This window comes from Rhinopithecus bieti, unplaced genomic scaffold (genome assembly GCF_001698545.2).
Source record: "Rhinopithecus bieti isolate Rb0 unplaced genomic scaffold, ASM169854v2 scaffold_26546, whole genome shotgun sequence".
Classification (NCBI taxonomy): Eukaryota; Metazoa; Chordata; class Mammalia; order Primates; family Cercopithecidae; genus Rhinopithecus; species Rhinopithecus bieti.
In genome coordinates this window covers 1,643,564-1,662,476 of record NW_016812367.1, presented here as the reverse complement: position 1 = coordinate 1,662,476, position 18,913 = coordinate 1,643,564, and the positions used below count along the sequence as shown (strand labels likewise).

At 39.6% G+C, this 18,913-nt stretch overlaps 1 protein-coding gene across 4 annotated transcripts in view; it reads right to left on the bottom strand.

The window, feature by feature from the left end:
* The window catches only part of UIMC1 (ubiquitin interaction motif containing 1), a 97,034-nt gene that overhangs the window by 39,416 nt on the left and 38,705 nt on the right, over positions 1-18,913 (bottom strand). For all 4 annotated transcript variants that reach the window (XM_017896093.1, XM_017896094.1, XM_017896096.1 and 1 more), the window contains 3 exons: positions 13,866-13,927; positions 11,741-11,817; positions 6,883-6,986 (listed from right to left, as the gene is read on the bottom strand). In XM_017896093.1, coding sequence (XP_017751582.1) covers positions 6,883-6,986; positions 11,741-11,817; positions 13,866-13,927 — 243 coding nt within the window. The remainder of the gene's footprint in view (positions 1-6,882; positions 6,987-11,740; positions 11,818-13,865; positions 13,928-18,913) is intronic.

The following is an 18,913-nucleotide window of genomic DNA, read 5'->3' as shown; positions in this document are numbered from 1 at the left end:
AGCACTTTGGGAGGCAGAGGCGGATGGATTATGAGGTCAGAAGATCAAGACCATCCTGGCTAAAGTGATGAAACCCCAACTCTACTAAAAATACAAAAAATTAGCCAGGCATGGTGGCGGGCGCCTGTAGTCCCAGCTACTCAGGAGACTGAGGCAGGAGAACGGTGTGAACCCGGAGGCAGAGCTTGCAGTGAGCAGAGATCGCGCCACTGCATCCAGCCTGGGCGACAGTGCGAGACTCCATCTCAAAAAAAAAAAAAAAAAAGAGGAAACTGAGATCTATATACTTAAGAAGCACCAAAGAAGTCATTAGTTAAAACAATCAATTCTGCCAAAGCCACTCTTAAACCTATCTCTCTTATTCTTCTCTGTTTTGTAGTCATCATTTCTCCTACAGTTGCTGGTGTCTCTTAAAGGCAGTTTTATTTTACCTGCACAGGTTGATCAGAGCCAAGAACTCTGCAGTGATTAATTCAACAGTGTGCGTGAGCACTGCAGCACTACTGCTTAACACTTGCTTCAAAGGACAGCATGTCCTATCCAATCAATGTGAAAATGTCCTGCATAGCTACTGCTTACATTTAAAGCAAGGGACACCTGGGCTGTCATTACACCTTATTACATGGGGAAAACAAATAAAGTATCTTCTGATACAAGAAAAAAACACGACCAAAACTTCAATGCATAGAAAATTGGACTTGAGTCAATTGGGTCTTTTGGGGTCAGGAGTTGGGGCTATCTCTAAAACCTAATGCTTACAAGTGTGAACTAGCAGAGAGGAAAACAGGCCATCTAAATACCAAGTCAAACTGCCAGAAAATCTCCTGTTTTCAACACCACCTGCCTTTTGTTAAAAAACATACTCTAAAGGCGTAAAACCTAAAAGATGAGAAAGGAACTAACAGTGGTTGAGTTCTTACACTATGCAGGCTCCACCAGTCATTTTTCATATTCATCCCTCCCAACAAGCCACTGGACAGAAGTATCACTAACTCTGCTATTACAGAAGGGGAAACTGAGGCTTGGGAAAGCAAAGTAACCTGCTGGTCACAAAGTTAGTAAGTGAACTATCCAGGCTCAAACCTAGACCCACTTGGCATCAAAACCTTCAGTAACTCCATTCTCTCATGTTGTGGCAGAAACAAAAAACCTCCCTTCCATTCCACCTTGTTTCTGGAAGCAGATTCTGCAAGGATCTATTTATTCTTCTTCTCTAGGAAGTGGGGAAAGTCAAGTGGGTCTGGAAGTTCTAGGTGCTATGTTTTTCAGATTTAATCACTAAGCTTCTCACAAATCCAGGTTCCTCTGTTCATAAATCTTAAACAGAAAAGTTGTAAAGCTTGAAAAACTGCAAAGCTGGCCAGGCACGGTGGCTCACGCCTGTAATCCCAGCACTTTGGAGGCCAAGGCGGGCAGATCACATGAGGCCAGGAATTCAAGACCACCCTGGCCAACATAGCGAAACCCCATCTCTACTGAAAATACAAAAATTAGCTGGGCGTGGTGGTGCACACCTGTAATCCCAGCTATTCAGGAGGCTGAAGCAGGAGAATCGCTTAAACCCGGGATGCGGAGGCTGCAGTGAGCCGAGATCACACCACTGCACTGCAGCCTGGGTGACAGAGCAAAACTCTGTCTCCAAAAAAAAGAAAAGAAAAGAAAAAAAGAAAGAAAAAATAAGCGTGGTGGCTCACGCTTGTAATCCCAGCACTTTGGGAGGCCAAGCCGAACGGATCACTTGAGGTCAAGAGTTTGAGACCAGCCTGGCTAACATGGCAAAACCCTGTCTCTACTGAAAATACAAAAATTAGCCAGGGGTGGTGGTGCATGTCTGTAGTCCCAGCTATTCAGGTGGCTGAGGCAGAAGAATCACTTGAACCCAGGAGGCGGAGGTTGCAGTGAGCTGAGATCGTACCACTGCACTCCAGCCTGAGCAACAAAGGAGACCCAGTCTCAAAAAAAAAAAAAAAGAAAAGAAAAATAGCAAAGCTATTTGAGCAGAAGGATGGAAGGGGGGTAAGAGGGGATAAATATACCCTAAAATTTGCAAGTAGTCTTGAATTACTTAAAGTCAGTGGTGAATGAGCAGTTACTTGGCATTCTAAAGTTCACTAAGCACAGAAATGTTATATGACACAAATGTGTCACTGGTGCTCACATTGAGCCCTATACTCCTTTGTATTCATCACAGCTCTATACAATGCAGAGAATGTACCTTTAACTATTAATGTATTCAAGAGGGATTAGTCTATTGTCTTATTATGAATATGAGACCACTTCCAACCACTGTTCTTAGGCAACCTTGAAGGTTTCCTAACCTTCAGGGTTTTTTTTTGTTTTGTTTTAATGTTAAAATAAGGTATACTTCCCAGCATCATTTAAAAAGTCTATTTAAGTATTAACTACTATGGAAGAACCTCAAGGGGGAAAAAGGCAAGCAAAGTAGCTTTTATTAGGACCATGCAGTCAGGGATTTCTTTGCAGAGTTGCTTTTACTTCTTTTAAAATATTATAGAACTATTTTTCGGCTGGGCGCGGTGGCTCGCACCTGTAATCCCAGCATTTTGGGAGGTCAAGGCAGGTGGATCTCAAAGTCAGGGTGAAACGCCCTCGTCTGCTACTATAAAAATACAAAAAATTAGCCGGGTTGTGGTGCGGGGCCTGTAGTTCCACGTTACTCGGGGAGGCATGAGGCAGGGAGCAATGGCGTGACCCGGGAGGCAGAGCTTTGCAGTTGAGCCGAGGACCAGCCACTGCACTCAGGGGCCCGGGCGACAGAGCGAGACTCCACCTCAAAAAAAAAAAAAAATTATACAAACTTTTTTTTTTGGTTTTTTGTGTTTGTGTTGAGACGAAGTCTCACCCTGTCACCCAGGCAGGAGTGCAGTGGTGCGATCCGGGTTCATGCCATTCTCCTGACTCAGCCTCCCAGTGGCTAGGATTACAGGCGCTTGCCACCACGCCCGGCTAATTTTTTGTATTTTTAGCAGAGACGGGTTTCACCGTGTTAGCCAAGATGGTCTCGATCTCCTGACCTCGTGATCTGCCCGCCTCGGCCTCCCAAAGTGCTGGAATTACAGGCGTGAGCCACCGCGCCCGGCCACAACTATTTTTTAAAAGAGGTACTTAGATACTGAATATTGACATCTTAAAGGTTGTTGGTCCTTAACTTCAGACTTCATAAAAAAAACACACACACACACCTCACTCTAAGAAATGAACCCAGTGAAAACAAAAACATGTCCTGCAAATCACCAAACTCTCCATCCCTCCCCTACCCAATTATGTGTAGCTTAGAAACCTCCTTGTTCTGGATCTTCCCCTTCCTACCACACAACTCTTCACATAGTTTACTTAAAAATTTACTGACTAAACTAGCTCTGGAGGACTCTGAATAACTTCTGTTAGCTCTTCTGAGAAGAGAATATTTAAGACTCCAACAAAGGGAAACTCTCAGGCAAGATACTCAGAAAATACTATTTCCTGACTATTGTCAGAAATCAATAGCTGACTACTGTCAGAAATCAAGAGGGACTACATACAGTTGTGCCACGGGTATTTCCAAATACCTCAAATAATATTGAGCAATTCTCTGTCATTAGTAAACTAATATAAATAAACAGTAATATATTACAAAGCAGTAAAACAATATGACTTTCCACATGATACTTCTACTTGTGACAAATCTCTGCTACGTGTTTTACATTCTTTATCTAATTTCACCTGCAAAGCAACCTAGTAAAATAGGTATTCTGCCTCCATTTTACATATGAAGAACTGAAATTCAGGAAGGCATTTCTCTTCTGTGCTTCCCTAATGCCCTAGGAATCTATCATTACCTTTGTCAGACCACATTATAATTATAATTATCTGTGTATATGTCTGTCTCCTCCCTTACCAGAACCCTCAGTGCAGGGACTGTTTTTCTTATTTATCTTTGTATCCCAAGAGTCTAAAGCAATGACTGGCACAAAGTATACAAACTATAAATAGCTGCCTAGTGAATGAATAAAACGATTAATTTGCGCAACATTCAAAACATGGTGGAGTTGGGATTTAAAGCCATGTCTTCTAATTGCAATGCTCAAGCTACTTGTACTACACCATACCACCTTCCAGTAAACAAGAAATTTTAGGACAAATGACCTACATAGATCCCAATGGCAAGAGTCCACACCCTTTATACTATACTATCTTTGTGCACATAAAGTGTTCCATTCTGTCTAATAAGTGACTTGTAACTAGTACATGATTTCAAATCTCTAACTTATTTTAATGAAAACTTCTAAGACTATTTAGGGACATCCACAGACTTCAGCAAACAGCAATACCAAAAAGAGGACATTCAATGGGAGAAAGGCTACATGATTCCATCTACTTGATGTGTAGTAGCACAGACATGTTCACCATAAATTCTAAACAGGGTTCATGCTCTTTGACCCAAACAAAGAATAATAGTCTGGTCTGCAGTCATGGACGGGTATGAAATCAGCCTTAACCAAGGGCTTCTTCTGTATGTTAGGATGACTATGGTAACAACACTCCGTTCCCTCATTCCCATTTAGAAGATTCTGTTTCTTCCTGAGAAAACTATCCAGAGGCCATTTTGACATTATCAAGCAGGATCTGTCCTCAGTCATTCTGCAGCAGGGAGTGTCATCGTCTTTCCTACCACCACTGGCATCAGGGAATCTTGGTCTGTCAATTGTGACAGATCACGTTCCAGAGAACCAGGCAGTGTGCATGATTCATGAAGGCAGAATTTTTACCCAGTTACCTGCAGTGCAGAGACCAGGGAGAGGATCTAACTTCTACTGTAAAAACTGTTCTTTAAAATTCCAGGCTGGACATGGTGGCTCATGCCTGTAATCCCAGTACTTTGCGAGGCCTAGGCAGGTGGATCACCTGAGGTCAGGAGTTTGAGACCAGCCTGGCCAACATGGTGAAACCCCATCTCTACTAAAATACAAAAATTAGCTGGGCATGGTGGTGGGCACCTGTAATCCCAGCTACTCGGGAGGCTGAGGCACGAGAATCACTTAAACCCATGAGGCGGAGACTGCGGTGAGCCGAGATTGTACCACCGCACTCCAGCCTGGGAGACAAGAGCAAGACTTTGTCTCAAGGAGAAAACAAACAAACAAACAAACAAACAAAAATCCCAAAGTATAAAAAGGAACCTTTCTTTTCTTTTTTTTTTTTTGAGATGGAGTCTTGCTCCATAGCCAGGCTGGAGTGCAGTGGCGCAATCTTGGCTCACTGCAACCTCCAACTCCCGGGTTCAAGCCTTTCTCCTGCCTCAGCCTCCTGAGTAGCTGAGACTACAGGTGCGCACCACCACACCCAGCTAATTTTTGTATTTTCAGTAGAGACAGGGTTTCACCATGCTGGCCAGGATGGTCTCAATCTCTTGACCTTGTGATCCACCTGCCTCAGCCTCCCAAAGTGCTGGGATTACAGGCATGAGCCACTGCGCCCAGCCAAAAAGGAACCTTTCTTAAGGTGCACAGGATAAGAAAGTATACACCAATGTAACCATAATCTTTATTTCTACTGAGGAATTTGGCTCTCAGGCTGCTCGTGACAGCAACAGATTTTTAAGATTTTAAAATTTTTAAAGGAATTCCAGGCAGTTAAACTGTTTTGTTAGACTCAACACTAAAAATACACACCAAGGACCAAGCATGGTGGCTCACGCCTGTAATCCCAGCACTTTGGGAGGCTGAGGTGGGCAGATCACTTGAGGTCAGGAGTTCAATACCAGCCTGTCCAATGTGGCAAAACCCTCTCTACTAAATATACAAAAATTAGTTGAGCATGGCATCGTGCGCCTATAATACCAGCTACTCGGGAGGCTCAGGGAGGAGAACCACTTGAACCGGGGAGGCAGAGGTTGCAGTGAGCCGAGATTGTGCCACTGCACTCTAGCCTGGACAACAGAGCGAAACTCCATCCCAAAAAAGAGAAAAAATAAAAGAAAAGAAAAGAAAATATACACACCGAGAATCTCAATCAGAAGTATGAACTTTTGTATCAATCAGTTTTATAGTTACTGCCAGATATGTAAAGTGAGGAAAGGTAATGACGCAAATAGATCAGACAACTATCTTGACTTTGCATTTCTCATCAAATTAGGGCTGAAAGTTATGTATACATCATAATATAAACACAGTAATTTTTTCCAAGACCGTTTGTCTCTGTTACTTATTGGTACATAATAAAAAATGCCCTAGAACTTTGGACTCAAACCCGTGTTCAAATTCTATTTCTATCATTACTAGTAGCATGATTTAGAGCAAATTAAACATCCTAAGCCCGTTTCCCCATCTCTAATAGAAATAATAATGCATACAAAAGTACTCAAGAAATGGTAACTACTGCTATTTTTAGAAACAATGCTGAACTAATCTTAACTATAAAAATCTCTCCCAGGTCAGGCATGGTGGCTCACGCCTGTAATCCCAGCACTTTGGGAGGCTGAGGCAGGCGGATCATGAGGCCAGGAGATCGAGACCAACCTAGGGAACACTGTGAAACCCCGTCTCTACTATAAATACAAAAAAATTAGCCAGGCGTACTGGTGGGCGCCTGTAGTCCCAGCTACTCGGGAGGCTGAGGCAGGAGAATGACGTGAACCTGGGAGGCGGAGCTTGCAGTGAGCGGAAATTGTGCCACTTCACTCACTCCAGCCTGGGCAACAGAGCGAGACTCCGTCTCAAAAAAAAAACAAACAAACAAACAAACAAAAAAAACTCCCTGACATAAGTGCCCCCAAAACTAAAACCCCTGCCACCTAAATATTTTCAGCCAATATCAACATTGCATCAGAGAGAGGACTGCCAACAGAAAGAAACCACTAATAAAAAATAGGAAAATATTCACCTCCTTATCTGTCATTATTATTCTGACTCCATCCAAGATATCTCTGCTACCTGGAGAGACTTCTCTTTCAAGGTCAAAAGTTTCAGAGGAACTTAGTTGTGTCTCTGTAATTTAAAAAAGTTAAAATCCCATTAATTTTCATTTTGCATTTTCATAGTTAAAAAAACAAACATGCCTATTTTCCCCTAAAGTTTAGGATGTGATAATACTGTGGTGGCAATATATTAATAGATTTAGTTTGTTTCTTCTTAAAGCTTTACTGAGGCATAATTTACAAATAACAGAATTCATAAATTTCCAGTATACAATTTAATGTGTTTTGACAAATGTATACCCTTTATATACTACCATTTATACCATGTAACCTCTACCATAATCAAGATACAAAACATTTCCAACACTCCAAAAAGTTCTCTGTACCCCTCTACAGTCAATCTCCTACCACTCCGGTCACTGCAATGAACTCTTTATAATGACCAGCTGACTTTATGTTCCTATAATTTTGTCTTTTCTAGAATGTCATATAAATAGAATCACAGGTCTTTTGCGTCCAGCTTCTTTCACTTAGTATAATGTGTCTGAGATGGACCCATGTTGTCACATAATATCAATAGTTCATACTTTTTACTGCTGAGTAGCATTCCATTATATAGATATATCACAATTTGTTTATTCGTTGATCAGTTGATCGATTGGCTTATTTCCACTGTAATTCTAGTTTTAAAGTATATTGATTTGACAGAAAACAAGAACCTGCCAATCTTAGTGCTGAGGTTAAAGAGATGATAAGCAAAAACAGAAATTGGGACCAGAAATAGAACATATATTCCAGACAAAGATGAGCCTTTCTTTAATATATTCTTTAAGCAGCATCTATTAATTCAACAAATATTAATTGAACATCAAGTCCCAGGCTTTATACTAGCTACCAGTAATATGAAAATGTAAGATGGGGTCCCTTGTAGTCTAGTTCAGGGGCCAGAAAACTAGATACAGCTCTTGGGCCAAATCCTGTCAGCTGCCTATTTTTCTAAGTAAGGTTTTATTAGAACACAGCCATGCTCATTCATCTATATACTGTCTATGGCTGTTTTTGCACTAAAATGCCAGAACCAAATAGTCTCAACAGACTCTATGGCCCATAGGGCCTAAAATATTTCCTATCTAGTCTTTTATTTTTAAAAAGTTTGGCTGAACACAGTCGTTCATGCCTGCAATCCCAATGCTTTGGGAAGATGAGGCGGGACAATCACTTGAGGCCAGGAGTTCAAGGTTGTAATGAGCTATGAACATACCACTGCACTCTAGCCTGAGTTACAGACTGAGACCCTGTCTTAAAAAAAAAAAGTTTGGGCCGGGCGCGGTGGCTCAAGCCTGTAATCCCAGCACTTTGGGAGGCCGAGACGGGTGGATCACGAGGTCAGGAGATCGAGACCATCCTGGCTAATACGGTGAAACCCCGTCTCTACTAAAAAATACAAAATACTAGCTGGGCGACGAGGCGGGCGCCTGTAGTCCCAGCTACTCGGGAGGCTGAGACAGGAGAATGGCGTGAACCCGGGAGGCGGAGCTTGCAGTGAGCTGAGAGCCGGCCACTGCACTCCAGCCTGGGCGGCAGAGCAAGACTCCGTCTCAAAAAAAAAAAAAAAAAAAAAAAAAAAAAGTTTGCCAACTTCTGCTGTAGACACGTATTACTTAATATAACAACAACAAAAAAAAAATTGTAATTATCTTTCAAAACCACCAATGTATCTGGAAAAGATAGTTACAGACTGAATGTTTGTGTACCTCCCCAACTTCATATGTTGAAATCCCAACCCCTAATGTGATAGATAATATTAGGAAATGGGACCTTTGGAAGGTAATCAGGTCATGAGCATAGGGCCCTCCCTCAAAAGAATGGGATTAATGCCCTTTTATAAGGGACTCCAGAGAGTTCTCACCCTCTTTCCACCATGTGAGGACACAGCAGGAAACTGCTATCTATGGCTCTCACCAGACACTGAATCTGCCAACTCCTTGATCTTGGACTCTCCAGCCCCCAGAACTGTGAGAAATAAATTTATGTTGCTTATAACCCACTCAGTCTAGAATATTTTGTTACAGGAACCCAAACTAAACCCAGAAATTTATCTCAGAATGCAAATCCAGTAAGTTCTCTGTTATCTGACACTATACCTGCTGTACCTCTAACTGGCACTTTTGTGCCTCACAAATACAGTAAATGGCCAGTGTTAGGCAAATAGAGCATCTGCAAGTTTCTAATGTATCTTCTGAATCTTTAAGAAAGGATTAAATACATTTCCAGAATTAACTATATTTTAATACATCACCAATTTTTTTGAAAACTGGACACACACACACACACACACACACACACACACAAACATACACACACACCCCACCTTACTGGAAAAAGGCTTACAGCACATAAACTTCAAAATCCTCTCTGTCAACTTTCCCTAAAGGTATTTTCAAAAAGACATTCAGTATATTTAAAAATAAGAACCATTCACTGCTTAGATTACTGCAATAACAAAAAGTCTTCAATTACGCTTTCTGTGAATGGCTGAAATGTCCAACTAAGAGGGCATTAGCTTCTCAGAAATAAGCAATGCTAGAAGTATGCAAAATGTGGGCAAAAGGCTATAATCCTGCTTCTTCAACTAAGTGATTAACACTAAAAAGATACTGTAATCTTAAATATTAGACTCCTGAACTGTCAGAAATATGAAATAAAAGTAAATAGGAACAGGTAACAGACTACTACACTAAATATATGTTTCACCCATTTGGAACAAATTTTTTCAGACAATTTATATATTTAACTTCTAAATTATATATTTAAAAAGAAACCCAGGAGTTTGGCTTCATGGTGAAGTAGTTATACTTTCTTAGCAAAAAGAACATTAATGTAATGAATACCTTCTGCAATCTCATTTAGACGTGGTTTATGTCAGCAAACAGTTGGACTTAATTAGCAGACTAATGACAGCAAGTGCAAGTCATGATCATAAAAGCTATCTAACCTCAGTATGAAGGACCTGCTTTCCCTCTCATTAACTAGGCCTTTCAAGATCAATATATTTGCAGGTTCCTCCTACAAGATCCCATGTTGATGTCACACGCCATCATCCTGAACAGACTGAGTGATTTCCTTCTAGGAAGTCAGTAGTCCCAGAGAGAGGGGGGAAGCTTTCTTTTCACAAAGGTGGCATAGCATTCTTGAGTGCTCCTGCCAAAATCTGAGCACTCGGTAGTGTAGTCTCTTAGTGGGTATTGCTAGGCAGTAATCCAAATACATTTCAAATGAATTAAGGAGCCACTTTCAATAAAAACCAACATAGGTTAAGCATAATGGTTCATGCCTATAATCCCCAGCACTTTAGGAAGCCAAAGCGGGAGGATTACTTGAGCTCGGGAGTTTAAGGCCAGCCTGAGAAACACAGCAAGACCTCATCTCTACTAAAAAATAGTAATAATAATAATTTTAAAACTGAGTTAGGTGTGGTGGCACATGCCTGTAGTCCTAGCTAGTCAGGAGGCTGAGGAGGGAGGATCATTTGAGCCAAGGAGTTCAAGGTTACAGTCGGTGAGTCATGATTGCGCCACTGCACTCCAGCCTCGGCAAGACTCTGTCTCAAAAAAAAAAAAAGAAAAGAAAAGAAAAAAAAGCCAACACAGTTCAATCTTTAAAATAAATAAAGACCTTTATGACAGACCGCCAGATGTTTAAAAATATTTATAGGTCTTTCCTAGATTACATGCAAACTAAGTTTGAGTCTGTGTGGATAAACATTGAAGAAAACCAAAATAAAAAAACTATGATTATCTCCAGTCCTTATAGGCTATATGAGACCTGAGGAAAACCAGACGTGACTTATCGCAACATCTGTATACTTGCTGTTCGAAGTTAAACATCAGTAGGAAGCCCCTCAATCTCACAGGAAAGAGGCTAATGATCTTTTCAGAAAAGCCAGAACGGACAATATAGTCTAAAACAAGTTCCTTACAAAGTAGTAGTTCATATCACAAAATAATGCTTCATACTATACAATGATTCAGGAATTCCCTCAGATGGTAAGTATCTTAGTTCATTTTACATTATTTTGTATATCTAAATCTATCCATGTACAACTTTGAATAAGCATCTCTTCTACCTAAAACAACGTACGTATCTTTTAATTTTACAATTAACAAAAAGCAAACTAAAGCACTTAACAAGGTTAAGCAGCTTAGGTCTAAGATTAAAAATAATGACAGAACATACACAAAACTCAATTTCTGGACCTCCTATGCAGTAAGACCCCAACAAATGGCAATATAAAAACTAACTACTAAAAAGCTCTGAAGTCCAGGCACAGTGGCTCACATCTGTAATCCCAGCACTTTGGGAGGCCAAGGAGGGAGAATTACTTAAGCCCCTAAGTTCAAGGCTGCAGTGAACTATGACTGCACCACCGCACTCCAAGCTAGGTGACAGAATAATTTAAAACAATTTAATTTAAATTAAACAAATTAAGTAACAAAAGGCTCTGAATGTACAGTTAAGTAAGTGCCATTCCTGATGTTTCACTGCCATCTCTGATGAGGTCTGTCAACAATCAAGGAGACAAAAAAGTCATGTTAATTTCAAAACTAAATTACCCCTAAGGAGAGAAAAGATTGAGAATAAAAGCCAATGGCCATTAAAAACACCTATATGTATATACGTATACGAGTGGGGAGATATGTACATACATGCATCAATTACATATAAACCTCCAGAGAGTAGTTTTGAAGAGTCAGAGGAAAATTAATAGGCATGAAAAGGTAGATAGGTATCAGAAATTCAGTACAATCACAGTGGGGTACTTACCAGGACAAACAGTGATTTCTTCTGCAGAACTCTCTGGCATAAGGACTAAGCTTCTCTTACTGGTCAAAGGAGCAACACTGAAAGAGAACCAAATCCCAAATGAATTCCCAGTAAAATAAATCAGAACACAGAGCCAAAAGCAATGGTGAGTCACTCACAAAGCCACAGGTAATCACAGATACTTGCTGCCTAATGCCACAAAAGCACAACAGGAAAGCAAGGAATCAGTACTGAAAACTGTAGGCCAGAAATATGGAAAATAAATACGTTTACTGAAGCTTCAGTTCAAGTGAAATCACTGAATGAAAACAAATTCCCTTTTGGAGTTTTTCACAAAGGAAGGTCGAAGGGTAAGAACTGTCTGTGAATATCACAGAAGACAAAAACTCCACTCCAATGTAAGGATGTCAAAGGTGTTTTACAGACTCCATCTCAGCCTTCTGAAGGCTAGAGATTTGTAAACTCACAAGACACAGAGATTCTCCTGACAACACACTAACTTTCTCCTCCTTTTGCAGTTAAATTTCTTCTTTATCTCAAGATGTTGCTTTCCATGCAACAAAAATAAAATACAATTCCAAACTGCCCTACAGCAAAAATCTGCCCACATAAATTGAATCTCTTTTCTAACAACAACTTAATTATAAATGGCTTCCTTCATCCAACCTTCTGGTTTTCCCTGACTGCTCATGATGTGCAATCTCTGCCTGACATAGGAACACATGGCTGATCTGAGCATCTGAGCTAGCCCCCTCATGCTTCACAGGGCTTTATCATTAGCATGATCAAGTATGCAAGAGTGCTTAAAAACAAAAATCCTCACATCAACCGAGAACCACAAAGAGAATAGCTACAACTGAACTCATGATAAATAACTAACTCCTGATAGAAAACCACAAGTGATTTCTCTCTAAATAAAACATCTCATAGCATTTGTTATAAACCCAAGCCAGACACAGTTTACTCTGCATGTAACATTAGTGCTCTATTCAAAGGGTCCATCACAAAACAATTTTCTGACATTTATAAAATGGGCTAATCAATTTGAAGTCAAACCACATTGCCTGCGATTCCAACTCTCTCCTGGTGACAAAGTGTATAATCATTTATTAAAACCTACATCTGCTCTGCACAAGGCTCACCACAATAAAGCAGAGAAGCCTACGGGGAGTAGAAGGCCTACTCTGTTAAAACCACTTCAAAACTGTCTTAACAGCAGGAAAATCAAACCAAAGCCATATTCTTTAGCCCAGGAAGGAATACCAAGTACTATCAACCAGAAGCCTAAGAAAGACCACCACCTTGACTACAGCAAATGGCAATTGGGCTTCAACTCTCATATGGGAGAACACAGTCATGCAGTTCAAAGTTAAACTCTTGAGAAAGTTTCAAACTCAACTACCAGATAAAAAGGGCAAGTGGAAAGTAACTGGAAGCATGATCCAGTTAATAGTGCAGTTTATAATTAATCAATTGCTATCTATTATTAAAGTAAGAAGGTAAGCCCTCAATCAATCAGCAAGAACAATGGAGGAGGTAATGCAAATACAATCCTTTACAGGAGATAGGAGGCACAAACAGATTAAAAGTGGCACAGAACAGACAGTGAGAGTGATGCAGGTCCTGTGTGGCCTGAATAATATGAAGACTTCAAAGAGGATGTAAGTCTGAAGAGTAAATTTAAAAGACATATAAGGTTTAGATATACAGACAAAATAAGCATAAGCAGAGTTGGGGAAAAGAGAGAAAGGGGCTAGAATAGAAGGACTATAAAGAAATCAGTCTAGAGCCTTCAAATTAGCATAGAAAAAACTAGTGTAATTAGTTAAAAGAATAGCAGGATGTGACCATTTTTCAGGAATAATGTAAATAAGATTTATGCCAAGATAGCTGGCCTGGACAAGATGACCTCTAGGATCTCTTCCAGTTCTTAATATTCTGGGCTTCTATGAGATGCACATCTGAGAACTTAGAGATACTAATAAAATTTCTCCTAGTCTTCACTTATAAAAGCGCTAAAAGTTCTCTGGCAAGCTCTCCATGTACAGTCTCACTCACGTGGTTCATCTCCCTTATGCTGGCAACCATCAGAGGAGAGACTTCATAGCAACATACAATCTCTCACCTTTGTGAAGCGGGCACAGAGTTTCCCTCTTCAGAAGTTTCTGCAACAATCCCTTGGGAAGACTGCAAAGAAATACACAGTATCTTAAATATACAGGCACAGGTGAACTGGCTTCTCTTCCTTTTTTAAAAAAAATTAATTGTTCAACGTTCTCTCTCAATAATTAACAATAAGAAGAAAATATTTTCCATAAGCCAGTAAATTTCAGTAAAATAGGCACATCCTGTAAAGTCAGAAGACTGGTATTTAAATCAGAACTAAATCACTTACTAACTTTGTGATTGGGTAAGGGACTTCTGAATCTCTCTCCTCATCTTAAAATGGGTATTAACAATTGTCTCACAAAGTGTCGTGAAAATTAAACAAGATAATGCATGCAATGCACTTCATAAAATGCAAGACCTATATCAATATTAATTGGTAAGTCAAATGAATTATGATTTCAGAAAAACAATCGAAAATTTTGTGTAGGGGGGAAAGAAAAATATAGAGAAAAGTCCAATTTTCAAAGGAAATACTGAGTTGAGATAAACACTGCAGTCCATGATCTTTGAGAAAACCAAGCCATAACATAGGCCATCTAAAGGGAAGCTTATAAAGATTCTTTTTGTTACAAATCTACCACTATGGTTTTTATATCTGGCTACAGGATTATCTTTTCAGAAATGTAATCAATAGGTACTATATAAGGAAAGATTATTCTCATTGATTCAAAAATTATTTTCATTGAGTAATGGTAGAGTTGGTGCAAATACCAACTCATTAAACATACATGCACAGAAGATCACCGAAAAAGCAGCTACTGCTGCCTTAGGCAGACTTCTGAGGAAGTGCCTGGGCTGTGAGGCTTCTTCCTCTAGACATAAAGCTATCAGCTGAAGTTTTCAAGGTTTCCTAATAAGATATAAATAACCTAAACAAGTTAGGTATCTCTCTATGAATCTCGCTACCATTCAGGTAAATGATGAAATACACTTAAAAATCAGGAATAGATGAGTTTTCAGTCAAAAGGAAAGTTGTACAATATGGAATATAGTCATTATGAAAAATAAGACTTAACCAAACTACCAAAGGACTAAAATACAACAGCAATAAATACTTAACCTGTCTCTTCCTTTGAAAAACTCAGGGGTGACAAGGCTTTTATTGAACTCTAAGAAAGAAAGGAAGGAAGGGAAGGAAGGGAAGGAAGGGAAGGAAGGAAGGAAGGAAGGAAATGCTGACACCTAGTGTCCATTTAATAGAATTTTATAATGACTAGCCTTGGTCTTTAGATGCAATCAAGACACCAGTAAGTTAGTTATAAGGCACCTCCATCTCTGCCTTAGGCTAAAGCATATCTCAAACCTTCTCAGTGTAATTGTTTTAAAAAATTATTGTGCTTTGGCCAGGTGCAGTGGCTCACGCCTATAATCCCAGCACTTTGGGAGGCCGAGGCAGGCAGATCACCTGAGGTCATGAGTTCAAGACCAGTCTGACCAACACGGAGAAAGCCCGTCTCTACTACAAATACAAAATTAGCCGGGCGTGGTGGCTCACGCCTCTAATCCCAGCTACTCGGGAGGCTGAGACAGGAGAATCACTTGAACCCAGAAGGTAGAGGTTGCAGTGAGCCGAGATCGCGCCACTGCACTCCAGCCTGGGTGACGAGCGAAACTGTCTCAAACAAACAAACAAAATTATTGTGCTTCTATTCAGTGCCAGGCCTGTGCTAATCACTTTACATTCCTTATCTCCTTTAATTTCACGAGCCACTTAAGAAGCAAAAACCATTAAATTATTTTAAAAGTAAGTGAAACTTCGAGAAGTTAAATAATTTGCCCCAAATCATATAGTTGGTCAAAATCGTAGAGCTGAGACTTGCCTGACTCTAAAACCCATGCACTCAAAACTATTATTATATTGCTTACTCAGATGGTCCTCTTCCTAATAATTTCAATGTAAAATCCCAAGAATGTCTTCATTTCAATATATTTTAATTTAGAAATTTATACCTCAATGGCAGCAATACGAAAATAAAGTGAGGTTCTTCCAGAATATGAACATAGGATAGCAAAATAAGCAAATAAAATTTAGACTACCCAAATGTAATCAAGGTGAACAGGAAAGCGTGGCAGAAATAAAAATTTAAGGAATCAGTGGCCTAATCAAGACATCTTCTTCCTGAAGAAATATGTTAATAAGGAACAGATGGTTTGCATTGAATCTTAAAAAAAAAAAAATTCAAAGAATTATTATCAAAGGGTATTTTTAATACTTAAAAGTGAAATTGGGGCTGGGCAGAGTGGATCACATCTGTAACCCGAGAATTTTGGGAGGCCGAGGTGGGCGGATGACTAGAGACCAGGAGTTCAAGACCAGACTGGTCAACATGGTGAAACCCCGTCTCTACAAAAAATACAAAAAATAGCCAGGCGTGGTGGTGCATGCCTGTGATCCCAGCTACTCAGGAGGCTGAGGCAGGAAATCGCTTGAACCCAGGAGGTGGAGGTTGCAATGAGCCGAGATCATGTCACTGCACTCCAGCCTAGGTGACAGAGTGAAACTCCATCTTTAAAAAAAAAAAAAAGTGAAAACGAATAGATACATCATCTGGTCATCACATAAATGTCCTCTATTGTGTGACAGTGGTAGTTTATTAGGTTTTTTCCACAGACTAGTTGAATCATCCCTTAAAAATTCCATTTTCTGATTATTTCAACCCTCCAGATACTGTCATTCTAGAAGACAGTAGATACAGATCTGAGTACTCTGGTCACTGAAAATGTCTCTATTCCATAATAAATTAATAAACTGCCATTTTGTATACATACATCAGCGTGAAGTTTGGCAAATCAGAGTCAGTTTTTACAACCCCACACAATCTGGTCATTTCTGATAAAAAAAATTCCACTATCCTGACTGAAAAATTAAGAATCAGATTCTGAAAAGTAGTAATCACATCAACATACTACCCCTTCCAACTCCTTGCCATAATGCTCTCAAGGTGATCTATAGGCCTTCATTAGCAACTTTATCTTGTCTCAGTGATGTCAAAAACCAGTTATCATCTTGATTCTAAAGCTTTATTAACCTTAATATAGACTAAGTCATTTGCCTCAAAGTGAATGGTTTTCTGAGTCCCTAATTTTGAGACTCTCCTATCTCTATCAACCAAGAAGTCTCAAATACAGGCAGCTCCAGCAAAGCTGTGTTCAATAGAGAATGTTTAACAAATGAATTCTTTCTACCCACATTTCCTGAAAGCAAAAGATCGAGAGGTAAAATTACAATCATAAGACTTTCATTATTTGCCTATAAAATTTGTTTGTTTTTTAAAGGTACAATTACTCGTTGGCAAGGTTGCAGTGAACTAGATATTCTCATACATTGCCAAATAGAGAGAATACAAATTTTAACAGCCTTTCTGACAAGCAATTTGGCAATAAATATCAAGTCTTTATGTTCGTAACTCTTTAACCCATCATTTTTATGGCTCTTATGCCTAAGTACACCAATCAGGAATAAAGAAAAGTTTCATGTAGAAAGATATCACAACTGAAATATCCAGCAATAGAAAAATGTTTAAAATATTATGGTAAATTCATAAACTGAAATATAATATAGCCATTAAAAGTAAAATATATAATTTAACATGAGAAAATGTTTACATAATGTTAAATAATATGATCTGAACCATACAAAAAATAGGAAATACTCTTTAAACTTTTCAGCATTTTTTAACATCTCCAAGTGATTTCTAAAATTAAAGTTAATATCCATACACTTACTAGGTTGCCTGCCTTGTCTCCTTTCACTGAGGACTGTCCCTCACCCCTCCTATCCCACTAGCAGTGGGCTCACAGCCAATTTGACAAGTAACTTCCTTCAGGCCACAGCTGACTAGGCTACTGACACCAAATGGGGCATAAATCCTTTCCTGAAAATTTAAAATTGGAATTCGGGGAGATTAAGTCTCCTGTAACCTGTAATAAGTTTTGAGAGCTATAGGATCAGTGTCTTCAACCTACACCTGAAAAACAAAAGCAAAGAATGCTAAGTCTGCAGGGAGAAAAATGAAGCAGACACAATATAACCATGAGACACAGAAAACTCACAGATGCCCGGTACCTTCTTTGGGCCTGGTTATAGTTCTATTTTAAAACTTCTGAGGTCGGACACGGTGGCTCACGCCTGTAATCCCAGCACTTTGGGAGGCTGGGGCGGGCAGATCACGAGGTCAGGAGATCAAGATCATCCTGGCTAACATGGTGAAACCCTGTCTCTACTACAAATACAAAAAAATTAGCCGGGTGTGGTGGCAGGCACTTGTAGTCCCAGCTACTCGGGAGGCTGAGGCAGAAGAATGGCATGAACCCAGGAGGCAGAGCTTGCAGTGAGCCGAGACTGCACCACTGTACTCCAGCCTGGGTGACAGAGCGAGACTCCGTCTCAAAAAAAAAAACAACAAAACTTCTGAGATACCCCATTTCCTTAATTTATTTATTTTAGTAGAGACGAGGTCTCACTGTGTTGCCTAGGTTGGACTCAAACTCCCAAGTTCAAATGAATTCTCCTGCCTCAGCTTCCCAAAGTGCTGGGATTACAGGCATTAGCCATTGTGCCTAGCCCAGTCCTCTTTTTAATTAAGCTAGCTTAATTCAGTTTACTGTAGCAAATAGTACCAACTGATAATACTACCTGTAGTATTTGGTGGCCTGGTCATGAAGTTAAGAGTCAAAGAACCTCAATCTAATTAAGACCATCCACTAGATTTTGACTACTTCCAGGCTACTGCAAAGGCACTACTTTCAATCTTGACACAACACAGAACTTGACACAAGTCTATGATCTAGAGCTCTGGCCCCTGGGATCTTTCAAGCTAACAACTTGAATTACAAATAAATCATTAAGTGTCACTATGTGGAGTTAATGTATTATTTTAAGAAACAGCATCTCTGAATTGGAAAGAACAAACTGAACATTTATCATAAGCATCATGTAACTTTCCTTTGGAAAAGAAGCCAGTCACTAAAAGAACTATTTCTTTTTTTTTTTTTTTTTTTTTT